This window comes from Pristiophorus japonicus, chromosome 3, assembly GCF_044704955.1.
Source record: "Pristiophorus japonicus isolate sPriJap1 chromosome 3, sPriJap1.hap1, whole genome shotgun sequence".
NCBI lineage: Eukaryota > Metazoa > Chordata > Chondrichthyes > Pristiophoridae > Pristiophorus > Pristiophorus japonicus.
The window spans coordinates 260,364,275-260,389,380 of record NC_091979.1 but is presented as its reverse complement, the minus strand read 5'-3'; the positions used below and the strand labels follow the sequence as shown (position 1 = coordinate 260,389,380).

Here is a 25,106-nt window from a genome sequence, read left to right as displayed (position 1 = left end):
CACGTACAAACTTATGTAATTGTAATATGTGAGGGACCAAATCTATTTTTCAGGCCAGTCTTAGTCTCCTGTGACTTGGGGGGGAGGAGGGAGGAAGAAAAGAGGTTGGAGGGTTAGAGGGTGGGGATAACTGGACTAAGGTGCACTGATGTAATTTAGTCCCCATTTTAAAGACATACATCAATTTTTAATTTTATATGATACGTTGATTTACTTGAAGCAGTTTAGGAAGCAGAGAGGTAGGGTTCGTTGGTGCATAAGAATTTCTCTGTGGTACAGAGTGAGTTGCTGAGAGACAAAATAGGGTGCTTTTGAGCATCACCACTGGCAGGAGTGTGTAATCACAGCATGATTTTACTTGGGCAGTTGCCATTATAAATGTGGACATAAGGCCCGGATTTTGCATTGAGAATAATGGTGCGGCTAAATTGCTCAACGTTATTATGGAAATATTTGACAGCAACGTCTGGAGTCCATTCATGCAGTTAAATGTGACAATCCAGAAGTTTCTGTCCAAGTTGCCCTGCTCCTCCAAGCTGCACTACACCAGTACCTTGCCAATCAACTTGACATTGAAATTTTGTAAGGGCATGAAGTTGTGGTACTTGCCTACTAAGCAGGGCAGAAAATGATAGGGCTGCTGCATTCAGGTGTATGTGAATTTTTAATGGCGCACTAAATCTTAGTTACTGCCAAACAACCTCTCTGACGCTGAACATTTAATTTTACGTGTGGAGTCTCAAACTTGCAGAATGCAATTAGTGTTGGAGATTTACATTTTTTTAAACTTTTTCTTTGGTATCGAACTTCGGCAGCATACCGCCCAAATGACAGTCAAAGTGGAAATTACCGCCCATATAGCGGAGGCGGTAAATTCGGCAGTCAATTACCGCTGGCGATAAACTATACTAGACCCATGAGTCCCTGCCTCTCCCTCCTCAACATCCTCCTGCACATGTGTTGTTCACATGTCACAACTTGAGGGTTGTCGGTGCGTACGGTCTATTCCTCCTCCTTGGTGGTCTCCCCTCCGATAAGTACCATCTGCACCAGTAATGGTTAAGCTCCAGGGGGCTCAGCAGGTCGTTGAAGCTCCTGGGCAACTAGAAAACATATGAGAGGTTAGCAGCAGGGGAGGGGGAGGGTCAGGGTGACATGAGAACGCTGACATTGCGCAGTCATATGTAGAGGAGCAACACAGCTGCATTATATATCACTGAGACGTTACAGTAAATTAGCATGAACACAATGGACAGAAACTGCATGGCATTAGATTTAGATTTCGTGGTCCCAACATTACATTACATTACATCATTTATACATTATATTTGCATAGCATTAAATTACATGAACGCTGCATGGCCCTGGGATTATCGATGACTTGACTCCCACCACCACAGGATCAGCACCACCACGGGTGGCCGAATGATTGTGTGCCCCTACGAGGGCTGCGGCCCGCTCCTCTAGGTCTGAGAGTTCAGCCGGGTTTAGGGGCCCTCCTCCCGAATGCAGGCGCGATTGGAAGATATTTTTTTCTGTAAAGATGACCAGAGCACGGTATAAGCTAATTGCCCAAGTAATAATATGGAACACGCAGATAGACATCCACAATTAGCCATCCCCAATCCTTTTCCTCAATGTCTCAATAATGCACCGTTGGGATGCAAGTGATGCATGATGGATAACATAGAAACATAGAAAATACGTGCAGGATTAGGCCATTCAGCCCTTCAAGCCTGCACCACCATTCAATAAGATCATGGCTGATCATTCACCTCAGTACCCCTTTCCTGTTTTCTCTCCATACCCCTTGATCCCTTTAGTCGTAAGGGCCATATCTAACTCCCTCTTGAATACATCTAACGAATTGGCATCAACAAGTTTCTGCAGTGGAGAATTTCACAGGTTAACAACTCTGAGTGAAGAAGTTTCTCCTCATCTCGGTCCTAAATGAGTTACCCCTTATCCTTAGACTGTGACCCCTGGTTCTGGACTTCCTCAACATCGGGAACATTCTTCCTGCATCTTACCTGTCCAGTCATGTGAGAATTTTATATGTTTCTATGAGATCCACTCTCATTCTTCTAAACTCCAGTGAATACAGACACAGTCGATCCAATCTCTCCTCATATGTCAGTCCTGCCATCCCGGGAATCAGTCTGGTGAACCTTCACTGCACTCCCTCAATAGCAAGAATGTCCTTCCTCAGATTAGGAGACCAAAACTGAACACAGTATTCCAGGTGAGGCCCTGTGCAACTGCAGTAAGACATCCCTGCTCCTATACTCAAATCCCCTCGCTATGAAGGCCAACATACCGTTTGCCGCCTTCACCGCCTGTTGTACCTGCATGCCAACTTTCAATGACTGATGTACCATGACACCCAGTTCTTGTTGCACCTCCCCTTTTCCTAATCTGCCGCCATTCAGATAATAATCTGCCTTCATGTTTTTGCCACCAAAGTGAATAACCTCACATTTATCCACATTATACTGCATCTGCCATGCATTTGCCCACTCCCCTAACGCGTCCAAGTCACCCTGCAGCCTCTTCGCATTCTCCTCACAGCTCACACCGCCACCCAGCTTAGTGTCATCTGCAAACTTGGAGATATTACACTCAATTCCTTCATCTAAATCATTGCTGTATATTGTAAAGAGCTGGGGTCCCAGCACTGGGCCCTGCGGCACCCCACTAGTCACTGCCTCCCATTCTGAAAAGGACCCGTTTATCCAGACTCTCTGCTTCCTGTCTGCCAACCAATTCTCTATCCACGTTAATACATTACCCCCGATACCATGTGCTTTAATTTTGCACACCAATCTGTTGTGTGGGACCTTGTCAAAAGCCTTTTTGAAAGTCCAAATACACCCCATCCACTGGTTCTCCCTTGTCCACTCTACTAGTTACATCCTCAAAAAATTCTAGAAGATTTGTCAAGTCTGATTACCCTTTCATAAATCCATGCTGACTTGGATCGATCCTGTCACTGCTTTCCAAATGCGCTGCTATTACATCTTTAATATTTGATTCCAACATTTTCCCCGCTACTGATGTCAGGCTAACCAGTCTATAATTCCTCATTTTCTCTCTCCCTCCTTTTTTTAAAAAGTGGTGTTACATTAGCTACCCTCCAGTCCATAGGAACTGATCCAGAGTAGATAGACTGCTGGAAAATTATCACCAATGCATCCACTATTTCTAGGACCATTTCCTTAAGTACTCTGGTATGCAGACTATCAGGCCCTGGGGATTTATCAGCCTTCAATCCCATCAATTTCCCTAAAACAATTTCCTGACTAATAAGGATTTCCTTCAGTTCCTCCTCCTCGCTAGACCCTCGGTCCCCTAGTATTTCCGGAAGGTTATTTGTTTCTTCCTTCGTGAAGACAGAACCAAAGTATTTGTTCAATTGGTCCGCCATTTCTTTGTTCCCCATTATAAATTCACCTGATTCTGACTGCAAGGGACCTACCTTTGTCTTCACTAATCTTTTTCTCTTCACATATCTATAGAAGCTTTTGCAGTCAGTTTTTATGTTCCCAGAAAGCTTGTTCTCATACTCTATTTTCCCCTCCTAATTAAACCCTAATTATTAAATCGAAGTACAGAAAAATAATGTAATAAGATTGTTGATGGGATATAATGCATGACGTCAAGCTTATCAAGCTTAACAGCATTACAATGTGGCTCATTTACATTTTGAGTCATGAGTCAGTTATTACTTCTTCTCGCGGACGAAACAATGTAGTTCCAGCGCTTGCGGCACTGGCTTGTCTCCCGATAGTCCTGTGCGACCGAGGCCACCGCCTCTGAAATCTTGGCCCATATCCACTGGTAGACCACCGGGGTGGAATTCCCACACCCACCCCAGGTCAGTTGAGTTCACCTCGCCTCCGCCTCATGGACCAAGACCGCTTGAGCTTCCAGCGAGAAATGTTGGCCCTCTTCCTCCCTCATACCTTACGTTCCACCATTCCCTCACCTTCACCCACCATTATTTCTGATGGCGATTTATATATTTTAAATATATTCAATACAATCAGTATTAATTATAACTAAATGGAAATAAATGTTGAAATTCCAGTCTGGAAAGTCAAAAAAAAGAATCCATTGTAGTGATTTATATTCTCTTTCTGTCTGTCTCTCTGTCTCTCGCTCTGTGTCTGTCTCTCTCTGTTTCTGTCTCTCTCTGTGTCTGTGTGTCTGTTTCTCTCTCTTTCTCTCTTCTTTCTCTCTCTTTCTTTCTCTCTCAATCCCATCTTTTTTCCCCTCCTTATTTTGCTTTCTGGACATGATTTTAATCTAATTTATACTTCCTATTTTATACTTCCTGGTTTAGACTCTGTCTTAGTGAAGGTTCATCAATCTGATTGGTTAAAGAGCCATGCTGTTGCTTTACCAGCTCGCAAATGCCACAGATCCCCTGTACAAGCTGCTGCACTAGATCACGTGCCCGATGACAGCAAGTTGCTGCTCAAAAGTCCACGAGAAGTCTGTGGGCAGCACTCACTGTAGTGAATGGCGAGCGTCATTCATTTGCCGCTGATTGCAAAATCCAAACCATAGTAATTTATAGAAAGAAATAGGAAATTATAACGGCAAACGTTGACACAACGTGACAAAAATGTGAGAGCAACAACTTGCAGAACGCAAAGTAAGATTTTATAGACATGAAGTGTGTGCAGATGTACGATTTCACTATGGATATTATTTAATCTATTATAGTTAGATATGACCACTTGTAGCGAATACTGAAAATAAATTAATTAGTTCATGGAAAATAAATAAAGACACTTCACATCTGTGTCTTAAATACCCTTCCAATTTCTTTGAGTTAACTGCTAACTCAACATAAATAATACTTCGAGATTAACACCTGTGTGTTGTTAGAAATAGCCAAGTTTAAGACTATCTCTGGTCACAATAATCAGGATCGACTGTAAATCGATCTGGTGGGTATATTGTATTTAATAAGAGTTTAAGACGGAATATAACACATTAGTTATACAGCAAAAACATACAACCATGACAAGTAGTTGATCGGAGAAACAGCTGGCACATGTGAGCAGTTCTTTGGCTTGCAGCCTCTTTCTCTTCGTCTAGTGCTTCCTTCGGTAAAGCATGGGATCGCTTAAAGAGCGTTTGACTAGTCCAACTTCTGTTTCGCTCTCCCCTCACGCTGTTTGTGCGGACAATCTTGATTAGGCTATTTTTGTCCTCTTTAGGAGATGGCTCTGAAATGGGATATTGACAAGACCTTTTAACCTATAGAAGTTCCCCTAAAAACTTGCTATCCAATTCTGTACCGTGTTCTTTGTCTCGATTCTTGTGTCAAAGCCTGCCCTAAAGATTTTGGCCACATGTCTTGTTTCTACTTCCCAGGTTTTCTTCCTGTGGAAATCGTTTCATCTGCTCGCTTAAAATCGTTATCTCCTTTATGACGTAGCAACTTCTAAAGCTTCCATCCATTCTAAATCTTTCTATAACAAAGTGTCTTAAAGATACATAAACAAAGTTGAAATTTTAACTTGCAAACAACAGATAATGGTCCCAAAACATTAGCAATTCTAAGCATCGAATACTAGTCTGAGGAGACATTTCGGCTCCAATTCGAACATAACGATTTAAACACAGCATTCTTCATTCTTCGCGTCAGTTTTATACATTTTGAACCCCTGATTTCCAACAATGTGTATCCGTGTCAGTCCTCTGTTGTATATTTCAGCAACAGCAGCTGGCAGCCAGTCGCCACAGTTCATGGGTAACATTGTTTTTGCAATTCTTTAGTAGATACACTCTTAATAATAATATTGTGTCCAGTTAAATGATTATTTGAGAAAAGTACTTCATTTTGTGTAAAATGCTCAATTTATTTATGGTTTTAAAAACTGCCACTTCTGTTGGTTATAGAGTTGACCTTTATTTTTTTACCTTATAGATATTCTGAGTTAAAGATGTATCACAACTAACGTTTCCTTCATTCAATTTAATATTTGCCTTGGGCAATGTATAGTTGAAGGTACAGCTCATTCTAAATGTGACAAATATGTGTGTTGATTTTGGTGCAAAGTCTTTATTTTAAATGCCACTAGCTTGTAGCAATTTGGCATTGTTGACCTTTTTTTGATGCAAACATCAAGTTTTAGATTGAAAGCTGAAGAGTACAACCCCTTAAGGCCTGTACGACGGCATCAGTGTACTCTACCTTTCTAAAGATTATCAATAAAGCCTAACTGTGATCTATACAGAAACAGTATATGCAGTTTTACAATTGCTACGTATTGAAGTGTCAACTTGACTAAATTGCTGAAAAATTTCGATAAGCAATTGCAGTTGCCAAGGCCTTTGCTGTTTTGGAAGTAGGGAGGGAGAAGGTCGGGAACAGGTGGAGCATAATTGAATGAAAACTTCATGAAGTCGTAATTGTATTAGGTACTGCTGGGTAACTGCGCGTTAGGGTTAACAAAAACAGACCTTGTGTGAGGTTGCATGCCCCTGGCTGCTCAACCAGCCACACGAATTTGCAACTCCTGTAAGCGTATACTAGCTTGGAGGTTAAACTGATCCACAGGCTGAACTTCTAAAGACTGAATGATTCCTAAGAAGTTGTTGGAAAGTTTCTGAGGATGTCAGTAATCCAAATGAAAGACATGATGTCAGTTGCAGCTAGACGTATTTCATGGTTTCTGCTATTGTGCTGTACTGTGCGAATTACTAAAATTTAGGCATAAGACCGTAATTTGTGAAATTCTGGATGAATAAATCCTACTCCACAACTGCTTGATTTGGTCTTCCATGAATGCTGCAGGATAAGGCAATATAGTGGCTGTACATTTGAGAAAAAAATATATAAATGCCTAACCTTTTGGTGAGGGCTGACATGTAATTTTGAGAGTCCTCAAGAAAACTTTATATTTTGTTGCCTAGCCTTTGCTCCCAGAAGGGAAATAATTCCAGAGCTACTCTGACATCCTCATGGCTAGTTCCAGTGTAGCAAGGCTGAAGATGGAGTATAAAATGGGGAGAACCGAGCTGGGAATGGTGGGAAAATAACTTGGCATGTACATGCTCTGCACAAAAATGGCTGTTATGACATACACTACGAGGATAAGGCCATTGCGCTGGGTTTTTCAAGAGTGTACTTTTTAAGTGCTGTTCATATTAAATGTTGTTTGGCCATGTATGGCAGTGCAAACCCATTTCTATGTGGCTGACTGACCAGAAGTAACTTGATACACGAAATAAGATGGGATTTGCAATGGGGATCTTCTATAATCCCGTTAACAAAAACCATCCATGTGTGCAATTGTACTTTGCAGACATAAAGAAAAAGATTTATTACAAGTGTTGTCTGTTTAGGGGATACACTTGATAATAAATGTCATGTACAATAATGTTTCATTTAACATAGTTGCTTAAAGAAATGGTCAATTGCACACAATACTACAGAGATTTATTTTCCAGGCCCATTTTTCCACTTAGATTCTAAATGTTGCTTATAGTTAAAACTGCCAAGCCAATAGTCCAAATAACAGGTCTTGTGTTGATTTGTCATATGACCATAAAAGATTACAAGTGCATGGTACGTAGTGTTTTTTGAAAATTGATCGACCTAATTTTCAAAGTTTTTTAAAAAAAAGCAATGATAGCAGCAAAAAAAAAACCTTGAATAGTTTACTGCATTATTTTGCTGATGCTTTTCTCCGCTGGGTTTCAAATCTACATTTGAGATTGGAGGCTTTGTACGCATCTGGTGTGATGCACTACATTTCCAGTTACTAATCTTGCTGCTGGGCACTCAATTGAAATTGTGAATCAAAGCAGGTTTACAGTATGCTTCACTGACAACACCAGAGTTCTAAGATCTCAACTTGTTTTCAAATCCACTTTTGAGGGGAGAGATTTGAGAGAGCCTACTATTCACCATGAACATGATGCTTTCAAATGTGCTGCATTTGACTTATTTCAATAGTAGGTTATTAATTAAAAACAAAAGTTGCATTTATAAAGCAACTTTCATGTCATCAGGATGTTCCAAAGTGCTTCACAGCCGATTAATATTTTTGATGTGCAGTCACTGTTGTAGCATGGTTCCGATGGGCAGACCACATCGTCTGCATGCCGATACTAGACTCCCAAAACAAGTGCTCTACTCAGAGCTCCGACATGGCAAGCGAGTCCCAGGTGGGCAGATGAAACGCTTCAAGGACACCCTCAAAGCCTCCATGAAAAAGTGCAACATCCCCACCGGCACCTGGGAATCCCTGGTCCAAGACCGCTCAAAGTGGAGGAGAAGCATCTGAGGAAGCGCCGAGCACCTCGAGTCTCTTTGCCGGGAGCAAGCGAAAGCCAAGTGCAAACGGCGGAAGGAGTGAACGACAACCCAAATACCCCACCCACCCGTCCCTTCAACCACCGTCTGCCCCACCTTTGACAGAGACTGTAGGTCCCGCATAGGACTCATCAGTCACCTGAGAACTCGTATTGACGTGGAAGCAAGTCATCCTCGACTCTGAGGGACTGCCTAAGAGAGAGAGATTGGCAAGCATAGCAGCTCGTCTGCACACAGCATGGTCCCACAACCAGCAGTGAGATAAATAACCGGATAGACTGTTCTTAGCAGTGTTGATTGAGGAATAAGTGTTGCCCAGAACAATGGGAGAACTCCCCAGCTCCTCTTCAAATAGTGCTTCGGGATCTATTATGCTCACCTGAGAGGGAAGATACGGCTTAATGTCACATCCAAAAGACAGCGCCTTTGACTACGCAGCACTTCCTCTATACTGCACTGAAATGTCAGCCTAGATTATTGCTCTAGAGTAGGGCTTGTACCTTCTTGCTCTGAGACCACTGTGTTACCACTGAGCCAGGGCTACAACTACAAATAATGAAGGAACTTTACTGTGTGCATTTAAATTGCAAATCCGAAAAAGAAATGCTACAGCTTTTGTATTTTTTTTCCCAATTGTTAGTTTTACTTCAATTTAACTTCTAGACTCGGCCATTTATGCAGGCTGAGTTTTAGTCAAGTTGCCAGTAGGTATATTATTAATGTGATAACATTTCTGAAAGAAATATTAGGATGAAAGAGTTCCAGAATTTCAGGTAATGATGCAATTTCAGACATATTCAGTTTCACTTAAGCTAACTCTCTTGCACATCAATTCTCTTCAGCACAGTACTGTGAAATATTTTAATTCAATTTGATGGCAGAAGATCTGAAAGACATTTACAAAAGTAAACCTATTGATCAGTGTTTTTCTTTTAATATTATTCCTGGGCTAGTAATCCAGAGGGTTGGACTAATAATAATCCAGAGAATGCAAATTCAAATCCCCCCCATGGCAGTTTGAGAATATGAATTCAGTTTATAAAATCTGAAAATAAAAAACGGATATCAAAAAATGTGACCCCGTGAAGCTATTGGATATTCGTAAAAATCCAACTGGATCACCAATGTCCCCGGAAGGGAAGCCTGCCGTCCTTGCCCAGTCTGGCCTATCTGTGACTCCAGTTCCACACCAACATGGTTGACTCTGAAGTAGTATAGAAACATAGACATAGAAACATAGAAAATAGGTGCAGGAGTAGGCCATTCGGCCCTTCGAGCCTGCACCACCATTCAATATGATCATGGCTGATCATGCACTTCAATACCCCATTCCTGCTTTCTCTCCATACCCCTTGATCCCTTCAGCCAAAAGGGCCACATCTAACTCCCTTTTGAATATATCTAACGAACTCGCCTCAACAACTTTCTGTGGCAGAGAATTCCACAGGTTCACAATTATCTTGAGTGAAGAAGTTTCTCCTCATCTCAGTCCTAAATTGTTATATTTAATTTGTGTTTTTAAAAGAAAAAGATGAATTTGTCAAGTTGAAAGAGCTACAGAACCAAGGAGAGCTTGAGGTGTTAATGAACCAGGCATTGGAGAGGTCCTTACAATGATTAGAGTTGTTAAGCAGTTTGTTATCTTGTCTTCGAAAGGCAACAAATATTTACCCCTTTTGGGGTGATGACTATTCTGTTATGTGGGCATGATATACGATGTTTGTACATTGAGAGTAATTGGTTTGGTTGACGAATCTGTTGGCAATCCTTGCATGGGAAAAATGTCAGACACTGACCCTCTGTATCCTGGAGTCAGAATTAAGAAAGGAGGGTGGGGAAGAGAAACATGTGTGGGGAGTAGGTTTTAAAAATTAAAGACACAGTAGATCTGAGTTCTGGAGCTGGAAGCTAAAATGTAGGAGGGTAGTGCTTGCAATTAGATGTTGCCTGGAAAGAAAGGTAATACCAAAGACAAATAAGTCAGTCCATGAAAGTGCAGGGTACAGGGCTTATGTTTTATCTAATTTATTTTTGAAGTAAAGTAAGTTGAATTTACTTTGACTGTTACTCTGTACATTGACTTACTGACTGTAAGTAAAACAGTTTTATGATTTTTTTGCAGGTCTTGTCTCAATGTTTTTCAGTCTGCCATTGAAAAGAGTGGAGGTGTGTTCTGGGGTGGAGGGGGAGGGAGGGAGGGTGAAGGTGGAAGATGAATGTGTAAAAGGCATGTGTAAAAGGCATGATATCCAGTTCAAATTACAAAGGGGTCCCATTGTTACACCCCTGGCTTATGTTGTTACATAATTAGATCTTTTTAGTGCATAATTAGCGGATGCATTGACCGTCATTTTCCAACATTCCATAGACACTGGATCAGTTCCTATGGAGTGGAGGGTAGCCAATGTAACTCCACTTTTTAAAAAAGGAGGAAGAGAGAAAACACGGAATTATAGACCGGTCAGCCTGACATCGGTAGTGGGTAAAATTATGGAATCAATTATTAAGGATGTCATAGAAGCGCATTTGGAAAGAGGTGACATGATGGGTCCAAGTCAGCATGGATTTGTGAAAGGGAAATCATGCTTGACAAATCTTCTGGAATTTTTTGAGGATGTTTCCAGTAGAGTGGACAAGGGAGAACCAGTTGATGTGGTGTACTTGGACTTTCAGAAGGCGTTCGACAAGGTCCCACACAAGAGATTAATGTGCAAAGTTAAAGCACATGGGATTGGGGGTAGTGTGCTGACGTGGATTGAGAACTGGTTGTCAGACAGGAAGCAGAGAGTAGGAGTAAATGGGTACTTTTCAGAATGGCAGGCAGTGACTAGTGGGGTACCGCAAGGTTCTGTGCTGGGGCCCCAGCTGTTTACACTGTACATTAATGATTTAGACGAGGGGATTAAATGTAGTATCTCCAAATTTGCGGATGACACTAAGTTGGGTGGCAGTGTGAGCTGCGAGGAGGATGCTATGAGGCTGCAGAGTGACTTGGATAGGTTAGGTGAGTGGGCAAATGCATGGTTGATGAAGTATAATGTGGATAAATGTGAGGTTATCCACTTTGGTTGTAAAAACAGAGAGACAGAATATTATCTGAATGGTGACAGATTAGGAAAAGGGGAGGTGCAACGAGACCTGGGTGTCATGGTACATCAGTCATTGAAGGTTGGCATGCAGGTACAGCAGGCGGTTAAGAAAGCAAATGGCATGTTGGCCTTCATAGCGAGGGGATTTGAGTACAGGGGCAGGGAGGTGTTACTACAGTTGTACAGGGCCTTGGTGAGGCCACACCTGGTGTATTGTGTACAGTTTTGGTCTCCTAACTTGAGGAAGGACATTCTTGCTATTGAGGGAGTGCAGCGAAGGTTCACCAGACTGATTCCCGGGATGGCGGGACTGACATATGAAGAAAGACTGGATCAACTGGGCTTGTATTCACTGGAGTTCAGAAGTATGAGAGGGGATCTCATAGAAACGTTTAAAATTCTGACTGATTTAGACAGGTTAGATGCAGGAAGAATGTTCCTAATGTTCGGGAAGTCCAGAACCAGGGGTTACAGTCAAGCAAGGATAAGAGGTAAGCCATTTAGGACCGAGATGAGGAGAAACTTCTTCACCCAGAGAGTGGTGAACCTGTGGAATTCTCTACCACAGAAAGTTGTTGAGGCCAATTCACTAAATATATTCAAAAAGGAGTTAGAAGTCGTCCTTACTACTAGGGAGATCAAGGGGTATGGCGAGAAAGCAGGAATGGGGTACTGAATTTGCATGTTCAGCCATGAACTTATTGAATGGCAGTGCAGGGTCGAAGGGCTGAATGGCCTACTCCTGCACCTATTTTCTATGTTTCTAAATGGCTTGCCCCTTATCCTAAGACTGTGACCCCTGGTTCTGGACTTCCCCAACATCGGGAACATTCTTCCTGCACCTAACCTGTCCAATCCCGTCAGAATTTTATATGGTTCTATGAGATCCCCCCTCATTCTTCTAAATTCCAGTGAATATAAGCCTAGTCGATCCAGTCTTTCTTCATATGTCAGTCCTGCCTTCCCAGGAGTCAGTCTGGTGAATCTTCGTTGCACTCCCTCAATAGCAATAATGTCCTTCATCAGATTAGGAGACCAAAACTGTACACAATATTCAAGGTGTGGCCTCACCAAGGCCATGTAAAACTAGTAAGACCTTCCTGCTCCTATACTCAAATCCTCTCGCTATGAAGGCCAACATGCCATTTGCGTTCTGCACCGCCTATATGCCAACTTTCAATGACTGATTACCATGACACCCAGGTCTTGTTGCACCTCACCTTTTCCTAATCTATCACCATTCAGATAATAATCTGCCTTCCTGTTTTTGCCACCAAAGTGGATAACCTCACATTTATCTACATTATATTGCATCTGCCATGCATTTGCCCACTCACCAAACCTGTCCAAGTCACCCTGCAGCCTCTTAGCATCCTCCTCACAGCTCACACTGCCACCCAGCTTAATGTCATCTGCAAACTTGGAGATATTACATTCAATTCCTTTGTCTAATGCATTAATGTATATTGTAAATAGTTGGGGTCCCAGCACTGAACCTTGTGGTACCCCACTAGTCACTGCCTGCCATTCTGAAAAGGATCCGTTTATTCCCACTCTTTGCTTCCTGTCTGTCAACCAGTTCTCTATAAATGTCAATACATTACCTCCAATACCATGTGCTTTAATTTTGCACACTAATCGCTTGTGTGGGACCTTGTCGAAAGCCTTTTGAAAGTCCAAATACACTACATCCATTGGTTCTCCCTTGTCCACTCTACTAGTTACATCCTCAAAAAATTTTGGAAGATTTGTCGAGCATGATTTCCCTTTCATAAATCCATGCTGACTTGGACCGATCCTGTCACTGCTTTCCAAATGCACTGCTATTACATTTTTTATAATTGATTCCAACATTTTCCCCATTACCGATGTCAGGCTAACCGGTCTATAATTCCCTGTTTTCTTTCTCCCTCCTTTTTTAAAAAGTGGGGTCACATTAGCTACCCTCCAATCCATGAGAACTGATCCAGAGTCTATAGAATGTTGGAAAATGACCACCAATGCATCCACTATTTCTAGGGCATCTTCCTTAAGTACTCTGGTATGCAGGCTATCAGGCCCTGAGGATTTATCGGCCTTCAATCCCATCAGTTTCCTTAATACAATTTCCTGACTAATAAGGATTTCCTTCAGTTCCTCCTTCTCGCTAGACCCTCAGTCCCCTACTTTTCCGGAAGATTATTTGTGTCTTCCTTCGTGAAGACAGAACCAAAGTATTTGTTCAATTGGTCTGCCATTTCTTTGTTCCCCATTATAAATTCACCTGATTCTGATCGCAAGGAACCTACATTTATCTTCACTAATCTTTTTCTCTTCACATATCTATAGAAGCTTTTGCAGTCAGTTTTTATGTTCCCTGCAAACTTACACTCATACTCTATTTTCCCCCTCCTAATTAAACCCTTTGTCCTCCTCTGAATTCTAAATTTTTCCCAATCCTCAGGTTTGCTGCTTTTTAGTCACTCCGTTGTATCAAATAGAAGGCGGCCCAGCCGCACCACCTGGGAATATTGGGCTGGGCAACAAATACCAGCCTTGCCATTGAAGCCCATATTGCGAACATGTTGAAGCATATTAATTTATTTACCAGTGAAATTTACTATTGAAATCTATAGTTCCACAAAGAAAGCACACAATTTCTTTAAAACCTCATGGTAATATTTTGGTATTTTCTATAGCTTGCAAGTAAGGTGTCTTTATTTTATTTTAAAAATTTAGGACAATCCTTAAGGAAAGTGGATTTGCCCGTTACCTACATTCTGCTGTCGTCATCAGTGGGGCTATGCTCGTTTTTGGAGGGAACACTCACAATGACACATCTTTGAGCAACGGAGCCAAATGTTTCTCTGCTGATTTCCTGGCGTATGATATTGGTATGTACAGCTAAAACTGTCCTTTGGAATCCAAAATATGGTACACTTTGGTGATTCATATTAATTCTGATTGTTCAAGCACAGAAAAAAAAACTTTAAAAAATTCTTCGCTAAATTGCGACAGAAATAATGTTGAAATTGTACAGGGTTTTCCATTTGATGTTGCACGTCATCAAATCCACTAATTCCCTTGTCATTTGTCAGACGAATCCATTACACATACATGTATGTATGCATGTATTATATCCCCTGTCTCATTCTCTCCCTCTCTCTGCCTCATTCCCCTCTCTTCCTTATTCTCTCTCTCTCTCTCTCTCTCGTGAGAATGTGGAACTTGCTACCACAGGGAGTGTTTGAGGTAAATAGTATAAATGCATTTAAGGGCAGGCTAGATAAGCATGTGAGAGAGAAGGGAATAGAGGGTTATACTTATGAAGAAAGATGGGAGGAAACTCGAGTGGACACCGGCATGGACTGGTTGGCCAAATGGCCGGTTTCTGTGTTGCATATTCAATACTCTTTTTCTCTTTTTCCCTTTCTTCTTTCCTTTCTCTCTCTCTCTCTCTCTCTCTCTCTCTCTCTCTCTCTCTCTCTCTTTCTTTCTCTTTCTCCCTGCCCCCGCCCCCGAAGCAATTCTCCATGTGAATGAAAGACCCATTCATAATAGAAAGCGCACACCACCTTTTATAACAACACTGACTAATTGATGCTGGAAAAACTCTTCGTAAATCACTATTAAATGGACTGATGTTACTTGCTGCCTTCGAAAGTGTTAATTTTCCAAGTGCCAAAAGCAACTAGTATAGTTAACAGCATATACTTTTGCATTGAATCTTCAGTCTTTAACTGGTGTTATTTCAGATGGACATATACATTTAAAATGAAAAAAGAAAATGCTGGAAATACTTATCACACATGCAGACTCGCACAGACACACTTTCAAATGAGGTATAGTGGATATGGGCCAGGTGTGTGAACCCCTGGTGGATTTTCCCCCAGGGCCAGGGGCTGATTGTGGTCCCCAGGTCTTCACTTGGCTGAAATGAGCTAACTCAGGACAGACAGGAAAGCAAACGTTTCATTTATTCAATTATTTTTAGTGTATTTTAGGCAAACAATCAAAAGAGTACTGTCCCTTAAATTTCAATTCACCTAATTCGCTAACACTTCATTTCTGAGCTCTTCCCCTTACATCCACCAAAATTTATTTGAAGAATCATGCAGTTGATGTATTGGAGTGGTATTATTGAATGTACAGACAAGCATGTTATGGGGAAAGAAGAGAAATATACAATCAAGGCACATTATTATTTGTAGCAATGCTTTTATGATGTGGAATGTAGAATAAGACTGAGTGAAAATGGAATATTAAAAAGCACAAAGTTCTCTTGGCATAAATGATACCTTTTGAATGCTTCATTTATGCTGTATTTTTGAACTTGCCTATTGCCAAAATATAATCACTGCATTATATATGTTGCTCCAAATGTGTTTGGATAGCTATAGTGTTCATAGGTATTTTCTAGAATAGGCACTTTCTGAATCTGTAAAAGCATTTTATTTGAATTTATGAAGGTTTGTGATGTTGAGAACTGTTGTGACATATAGGTTGATATTAAATCCTAATAGTTCAAAGAGCTATTAGCTGTTAGTGGAACTGTAAAGTTAAAACTAGCTGCATCACTCGTTTTCAATTTTATAGAGCAATCTTTTTGTACTGTATGATGTATACATTACTTTGACAAACTTGATATTTCATTTGTACTACCTAGCTGTTTCCTTGCTGTATACTCTATGTATTTCTAAGTATTGTGCATTGATTCCAGTCCTCCAGACAGACTATAGGAACATCGGAACAGGAGTAGACATTTAGCCCCTCGAGCTTGTTCCGTCTTTCAATGAGATCATAGCTGATCTGCGACCTAACTTCATGAGCCTTTGTTCCATATCTCTTAATACTTTTGGTTCACAAAAATCTAACAATTTCAGATTCAAAGTTAACAATTGATCTAGCATCAATTTTCATTTGCAGAAGAGAGTTCCAAACTTTTACCATCCTTTGGGCCCAAAGTTGGCCAGGAGTTGCTCTCTTTTTTTGGAGCAACTTAATTTTTCTGGAGTATCTTAAAAATGTCCATTCTGCACATTTAATTTGCGCAAGTGTAAGTGAGTTAGTTAGGATTTTTTTAGCTTTTAGTTTTTTTTTTAAAAAGTGGGTGTTACCAGCCACCTATGCCTGTTTTGGCCATGTAAGCCAGTTTGGACAGCTAATAGTTGCTCCAAACTAACTTAGGCCAGCGTTTGTGGCCCGCACAGAAAACCCTTGTGGAGAGTTAAGAAATCAGTGCAGGTAAGTACATTCTCAAGCACGAAACAAAGCACAAAAATAAACATTCAATAACAAATAAAAAATACAAGGAAGTTGAGTGGACCTACACCTACCACCAAGACTTACAAAGCACGAAACAAAGCACAAAATGTAATGAGCAATTAATTAACAAATAAAAAATAGAAGGAACCCTGCACCTAAAGCACCAAGACCAAAGTAATAAGCAATCAATCAATCAATAACAAATAAAAAAAAATAGAAGTCCTACCAAAACATAGCCCGGGAAGGCAGCGGGCTGCTGTTGAGGGAGGCCATTCAGCCACTGTGTTCAGCGCCGGGACCTGGCTCCGCCCCCGAATCCAGTGGCCACGCTATGTCACCATCGAGGAGAGGCTGGGGAGCGGCCAAACTCGACCCAAAGATTTTTGGAGCACTTTGAGGTGAACAAAAGCAGCACACCTCTGGTGAGTGCGCCAGAAATCTGTACAGGCCAAATTTTACCCCATTGTGTGTAGAAGTGTTTCCTAATTTCATTCCTGTAAGGTCTGGCTCTAATTGTTAGACTATATCCCCTAGTCATAGACTCCCCCAAATCAGTGGAAATAGTTTCGATCTAACTGTTTCCCTTAATATCTTGAAAACTTGAAAGACCAATTTATGTTATCATTTAAATTCAGTTGCTTGCCATTGGTATCTAATTTTATTACCGTAGGTTTTATAAAAAGAATGCAATCCATGGATTATATTTTTTTCTGATAATTCAAATAATCAAGGAGAAGGAATAGATATACCTTACTCACTGTATAATGTAATATTTTTGACATGAAGCCAAACCTATTAAGATAATGTCATTATTGTGGGTCAAAGCCCATTGTCACCTAACAATATAATAATACTAATTTTGAGGCTCTGCGGGTGTAGCACACTTACATTTGTGAGTCACGATTCTTGGGGCAGAAAGGAAACAGAAGTACAGGCACAAGAAACTATTGCAAAATTATTCAACTCGAGTCCCATGAGAAATTTCATAACTTTGGGTGAAACTCTGTCCCCAATGTATACTACGACTATATTAAAGAGGTGCATGTCTATACAACATGTCCAGCCTGACGTGGCCGAATTTTTAAATAAGGTGGTTGCTGTTTCATTTAGTATTAAAAGTGTAGTATTCATTTTGGCACAGAGCATTTATTTACATCTGATATACGCATCTTGTATATCTTAAATGTTGTTTGCATGCTATCTACCGTATGGTTTAGGAGATGAACATTTGTACCGAGGCTACACTTTCTGTAGATGGAAAGCTATTATGTATACAAAGATGTACATTTACCTTGGCACTTCTGAGGCCAATTTCATTTGCTCCCAGGTACGACAGACCTGAGAGACTATGTACCTTTCTTGCCTACTTTTATATGTCTGATTTACTTCTTTAGATTTAACAGATGGAATTTGGCACCAAAGAGTGGCATTCTCTTTTGTATCTCTTACAGCAAGACCTCCAAGGAATCATTGCTAAATGAGGTCACCTTGGGCACAGCCTCCATATGCATATTTCTCAAAGTCGACATTCTTCATTGTGTTAGCTGTGGCTCAGTGGGTAGCACACTCACCTCTGACTCAGAAGGTTCTGGGTTCAAGTCCCACTCCAGAGACTTGAGAAAAAATTTAGGCTGATATTCCAGTGCCATGATGAGGGAGTGTTGAGGTCTTAGGTGCTATCTTTCGGATGAGACGTTAAACCGAGGCCCTGTCTACACTCTCAGGTGGACGTAAACGATCCCATGTCACTATTTTGAAGACGAGCAGGGGAGTTATCCCTGGTGTCCGGTCAATATTTATCCCTCAATCAACATAATCAAAACAGATTATCTGGTCATTATCACATTGTTGTTTGTGGGAGCTTGCTGTGCGCAAATTGGCTACCGCGTTTCCCACATTACAACTATACTTCAAAAGTACTTCATTGGCTGTAAAGTGCTTTGAGACATCCGGTGGCCGTGAAAGGCGCTACATAAATGCAAGTCTTCCTTTTTTTTCACACCTCCCTTCAGAATAAGGCAAAAATATACTGAATTCCTTTTAACGGCCGCAGCAGTGCTATCGAAATGCTGCCTCATTCAATTTTGTAATTTCCAGCTAATGACAATGCAGGCCGCCTTTTTGTGTACATTTTTACTATTTGTAAGGAACGTGTTGAAATGAGGGGAAGAAACTTGATTTCCACAATTTGGTGATGCCAGCAATCACTGTTGCTGGAGTGGATGTGCTTTTACCTCGGCCAACTGCAGTCCACTTTTTTTATTCTTGCAGAATCACAGCCTAAGTTGCCATTGGTTGTATTTGAATGTGTATTGTTTTGAATACCCTAAGGGAACAATCTCCTTGCCTGTCCATTTAGAACTAAATTTAACACTATCTATTTGTAATTGTAATCTTTTTTCTAAATTGAGTTTTTATTTAAATCGGAGTCTAATACATCTTTTATTATGAGCAATTTTGCCCCACTGAGATATGCTGATGTTTTGACTCTTTTGATATGTTTAGCTATCATGAATCATGGAAAATGATTTGTTGGCCTTGTTCTATGTACATTTGTTGCAGTGCCTTTATTATTTTATTGTAAGATAACACTTTACTTTTAACAAATAGGTAAGGGGTATGGTAGAATAGTGGTTCTGTTACTGGACTAATAATCCAGCGATGTGAGTTTGATGTAAATTCAATTAATTATGTAAATCTGAAATAAATTGTTAATGTCAACAATGGTGACCATGAAACTGCTAGATTGTCGTAAAAACCCATCTAGTTCACTAATGTCCTTTAGGGAATGAAATCTGCCGTCCTTACCCTGTCTGGCCTTTATATGACTCCACACCCACAATGTGGTGGACTCCGCTCTCTGAATTGGCCTTGCAGGCCACTCGGTTGTTATCATACAGACTGCCTTTTTCAAGAAGGTGGCTCACCACCATCTTAAGGGCAGTCAGGAATGGGCAGTAAATACTTTGCGAGTAACGCCCACATCCCCACGAACAAATTAAAGAATGTGGGGTTATACAAATGTATTCCATTTGGGTTTAGTAAGCAGAATTCTCAAATATTAAAATGTATACTTTAATTTGTCATTTGGAAACTAATATTTTTAATGACTTCATACTATCTGAAGTGCATAATTCCAATTATTAATAAGGCTTCAGTGTTTCCAACTTGAGAAACATTATTCTCAGTTTATTGTTTGCAATGAGCTGCAGAACATTCATGGGTGCGCAGATAGTGATGCAGCTAAGAGATAATTCAATTTAAAGATCTTGTGATTTTATGGCGTAATGGCTGCAAGAATGTACCCAAATGTTGTAGTCTTTGCACAGTTCATGTGGCTGCTTGTCTAGCTTTGAAACCGATTTCAAATGCACAAGAGAAACAATATACATATCCTACACTACTTTGAACTATAATTTACAATTCCATAACATTGCACAATACATCAGCTGCCCCCTGGCCTTATCAGTCTCGGTTAGCCACAATTAGAACTGAACAATTCTCAATTTATGTTTTATTGAAGCAAGGTTCAGTGTATTGTGACTTTGAGCAAGTAACTGAATAAAAGCCTTAGAATTGTTTTTCTTTGAATGCTAATTGACAAGCCAGAGAATAGGAGGCCGTGCAGCCACCTCATTAATACCAATCAGCTACTGGCTTCAGAATAAATCAGACAGTTGACTTGTGATGTTTTTGATATCATGGCCACATATCACTGTTATGGAAACAGCCTCATGAACAGAGCAAGGTTTATTCTCTCAGTGCCTAGACTTGACATTTCTGGAGTCTTTGTTCTGTGGCATCCTTGCCTCCTGTAGTCTGTCTGATGAGTTTTTGAACTTGATACAAGTTCTTCAGAGGTTGCAAACATTGGTATGATTTGGCATTTGGCATTTGTCATTCCATCACCCACCCACATTGCAGTCGCTTGGAGAAGTGTGTCGCAGTACACTCTGTTTTTCTTAAACTTGTAGATGTCATCAAAAGTGACATTGTCATTGTCATTGTTGATGACACTATCCTCCAGATAGTGGCCAATACTTCATTTGAACGATGAGTGATGAGGAACAGAATTGGATATCGAGCAGAGTTAGCATATTTTCTTCAGTGTTTAGAGGATGAATTTAATCACTTTGCCCGGAATTATGATACCAGTTTATCGGTCCTGTATAAGAGTGCTGAGCTCTCAACTGCAACCACCTGCATTACAAATTACATCATTATCCTCGGGCAGTAAAGCTGATGAGAGTGGCTGGTAAGTTATGGTAGTGGAAGGATACTGATAGACTGTGAAACCCCATGAACACCTGACATATTGTAGTGGAAATCCTCATTAATTCTTGACCTCCTTGTCGATGTTGGTAGCTTCAGTGTCTTAGAAGGTGAAAAAACTGTGAAAATCCATCTCTTGCTCCTCGACTCAAAATTTAAAGCTGCAGAGAATAGTTGAGTGGGGCCAGGTCCCATGCCAGATTTCACCCTGTACAACACTGGAGTAATGTGACAAGGCTGTTATTTGTCTATAACATCATGTCCTGAGCAGCCCAAGAGTTGCTCATTCTTGCCCAGAGCTCTATGTATATACCAAGAATATAGGAACTATCATAACTAAATCGCGCCTCCGACATCAACCCAAAGCGCTGAGTTTATTATGCACACATGCTCATGGAATAGCTGGGGAAAAAACTTCCAGAAAAGTAACTTGGGAAATTATTGTTGTTTGAAATATAGTTAGAAATCTTATAAACATGTGCCAGTCTAGGAAATTCTCTGTGCAGCTGCTGTGGATCATAACTTTGATTTAAGGTGCTAGAAATTCAATGCATTTGCACAAGGCACAAATGCCTTACCACCCATGCAAGTGCTGGCAACGACTCCCGCCATATTGGGCGGGAGTTAAGCGGCAGTACTATGGCTTTTTGCCCCGATCTCCTGCACCTGGGAATCGTGACGTCATTGCCCTGTTAGTGCCCTGGCCCTGAAATTCACTTTCGCTCCCTGCAGCAGCGCCGGACAAAAACACCAGCAGCTGCAGGAGGCACGGATCGGACGGCTGGCCGGGATGAAAATTAAAGGTGAGGTGGCCAACGGAAAATTAAAAAAAAAACTCTTGTCTTGCTTTTCTTTCTTTTCTTTGAGAGGTCCTGGCCACGATCACTCAGCCCAGGACTCGAGTGCCGGGCTGATCGAGCGACACCCCTGTACCATGGTGGTCCAGGTATGTCCCTTTTTTAATTCAGTCTGCGGCATGGGACCTTCCCTTTAAGCGAGGGAAGGGCACCTTGACACGCCAGCGCTGCATGGACCTGTGTGCAGCGCTGCTGAAATGTCTGCCCCGTTGACACTCTAAGAAAGTGCGGTAACCCAAATTCTTTGAGGGGATGAAACTTTAGCGCCTGCCGCCAAATTTCTCACCTCCCAACTGTTGCCACCGCCAAATGGGACAATCGTGAATTTCACTCCTTATGTATGCCAGAGAAATAGTTGGTTTGTTTCCCAAGTAATTACATGGTGAAATCAATAATGAACAGTTTAGGTCATACAGTAAATTCAAAGAGCTGTACCTGTAATTGATGGAAACAGCTTTTTATAAATAGAATCCGCTGCTTGATTTATCCATGAATGAAACAAATGTACGACTGTAGCCCCATAACATTTGGGAATACTGGATTAAGCATTGATTTTGTGGAATTTTTATTATTAGGCTATGAACAATGTTGCAGTTTTTGAGAGTGGAATGCTCTGAGGAGATTAAGCAAGGATGTCGTGATGAGGTATCCTGCATGTTCATTAGTAGTGTAACAAAGCAGCTTAACCACTGCTGCTGTAGAATATCCATTATATGCTGGTGTTTATTTTCTCATTTTAAACCTCCCTATCCTTATGGCTTCTATGACTGAGAGTCACCGCTGATTCCCAATTGAATTGAGCTCTGTGAGCTCCTCTTGCAAAGGGATTGACACTGCCTTGAGGACCTGTGCCGACCACTGGGGATGGAAGCCTTTCATCTCTCTCCTCTTGATTCAGATCCAGATACCAGAAGCAAGGGGCTACATTTTAATCTACTGTATGAACTCAACATAAAATGTGGTTCTGTGTTTTGATGCCAGCCCCTAACAGCATTCATAGAAACTTTGGGCCCAAATTTCCACATGATTTGCACCTGATTTTTAGGAGCAACTGGTGGAGAACGGACTATCTTAGAAATCGCAATTCTCCACATTTTTTTTTCTGCAGTTCTAGTCAGGTAAAACAGTTCTACTTTGGAACAGAATTTTTTCTTCAAAAGGGGGCGTGTCCGGCCACTGACGCCTGATTTCAAAGTTTCCACAGTGAAAACGTACTCCAAACTAAAGTAGAATGGAGCAAGTGAAGATTTTTGTAGAACTGAAAAAACCTGTTCTACACATTAAAAAAATCAGGCGCAGGTTACAAATTAGGCGTCCAGAACGAGGTAGGGGGGGAGGGGGGGGGGGGGGGGAAGGGAACTCATTAAATTCTACAATAAATCCTTATTTATACTTCTACAAATATTATACAAATAAATCCAACCTGAATAAACATTTATAAGCAAAGAAAAGATTAAATAAACCATCTTCCTACCTGTGTGAAAGTGCTTCAGCCAGGGAGAATTCTGCAGCCGTTCGTTGCCGCTGAGCGGGAGGGGTGGGGGAAGAAAGCCGTTCGTGCCGCTGAGCGGGGGGGGGGGGGGGGGGGGGGGAGAAAGCCGTTCGTGCCGCTGAGCGGGAGGGGGGGTGGAGGAGAAAGCGGTTTGTTGTTGTGGAGGGGAGGGAGGGGAAGGAGACAGCCGTTTGTTGCCGTGGAGGGTGGGAAGGGGAAGGAGTCAGTGAGAAGGGTAGCCTCAGTGCTGATGTGCTGATGGCAATGTGCTTTTATTAAAAAATGTTCAAAAATTAAACAGCTACAAAGAACTAGAAAAAATGGCCGAGTGCCAATGTTTTTTTTCACACTGAGCATGCGCGAACGCTCCAACGCGCACACGCAGCGTTGCCGGCAGGAAAAAACTAATTTAAATAGTACCCGCCCCCTCCCACTTACAAAATCGGCGCGAATGTAGGCTCCGCCCCACTGGGCACCGCACCACACAGACAAGGAGCTGCAGGGCGCTCGAGAATAGCGCGTTTTTTTTCTGGCGCCGTTTTAGGCGCGAAAAACGGGCGCCCAGTTCAGAGGGGCGCCCGTTTTTTATCCTGTGGAAACTTGGGCCCATAGAAACATAGAAAATAGGTGCAGGAGCAGGCCCTTCGGTCCTTTGAGCCTGTACCACCATTCAATATGATCACGGCTGATCATGCAACTTCAGTACCCCATTCCTACGTTCTCTCCATACCCCTAGATCCCTTTAGCCGTAAGGGCCACATCTAACTCCCTTTTGAATATATCTAACGAACTGGCCTCAACAACTTTCTGTGGTAGAGAATTCCACAGGTTCACAATTCTCTGACTGAAGAAGTTTCTCCTCATCTCGGTGTTAAATGGCTTACCCCTTATCCTTAGACTGTGACGCCTGGTTCTGGACTTCCCCAACATTGGGAACATTCTTCCTGCATCTAACTTGTCCAATCCTGTCAGAATTTTATGTTTCTATGAGATCCCCTCTCATTCTTCTAAATTCCAGTGAATATAAGCCGAGTCAATCCAGTCTTTCTTCATATGTCGGTCCTGCCATCCCGGGAATCAGTCTGGTAACCTTCGCTGCAATCCCTCAATAGCAAGAATGTCCTTCCTCAGATTAGGAGACCAAAACTGTACACAGTATTCAAGGTGTGACCTCACCAAGGCCCTGTACAACTGCAGTAAGACCTCCCTGCTCCTATACTCATCCTCTAGCTATGAAGGCCAACATACCATTTGCCTTCTTCACCGCCTGCTGTACCTGCATGCCAACCTTCAATGACTGATGTACCATGAGACCCAGGTCTCGTTGCACCTCCCCTTTTCCTAATCTGTTACGATTCAGATAATATTCTGCCTTCCTGTTTTTGCCACCAAAGTGGATACCCTCACATTTATTTATCTGCATTATACTGCATCTGCCATGCATTTGCCCACTCACCTAACCTGTCCAAGTCACCCTGCAGCCTCTTAGCATCCTCCTCATAGCTCACACCACCACCCAGCTTAATGTCATCTGCAGACTTGGAGATACTACATTCAATTCCTTTGTCTAAATCATTAATGTATATTGTAAATAGCTGGGATCCCAGCACTGAACCTTGCAGTACCCCACTAGTCACTGCCTGCTATTCTGAAAAGGACCCGTTTATTCCTACTTTTTGCTTCCTGTCTGCCAACCAGTTCTCTATCCATGCCAATATATTACCCCCAATACCATGTGCTTTAATTTTGCACACTAATCTCTTGTGTGGGACCTTGTCAAAAGCCTTTTGAAAGTCCAAATACACCACATCCACTGG

General features: G+C 41.6%; 1 protein-coding gene across 2 annotated transcripts in view; it reads left to right on the top strand.

The window, feature by feature from the left end:
* atrnl1b (attractin-like 1b) overlaps positions 1-25,106 on the top strand; it is a 1,062,984-nt gene that overhangs the window by 193,096 nt on the left and 844,782 nt on the right. For both annotated transcript variants that reach the window (XM_070876576.1, XM_070876575.1), the window contains exon 10: positions 14,143-14,297. In XM_070876576.1, the coding sequence (XP_070732677.1) occupies positions 14,143-14,297 (155 nt within the window). The remainder of the gene's footprint in view (positions 1-14,142; positions 14,298-25,106) is intronic.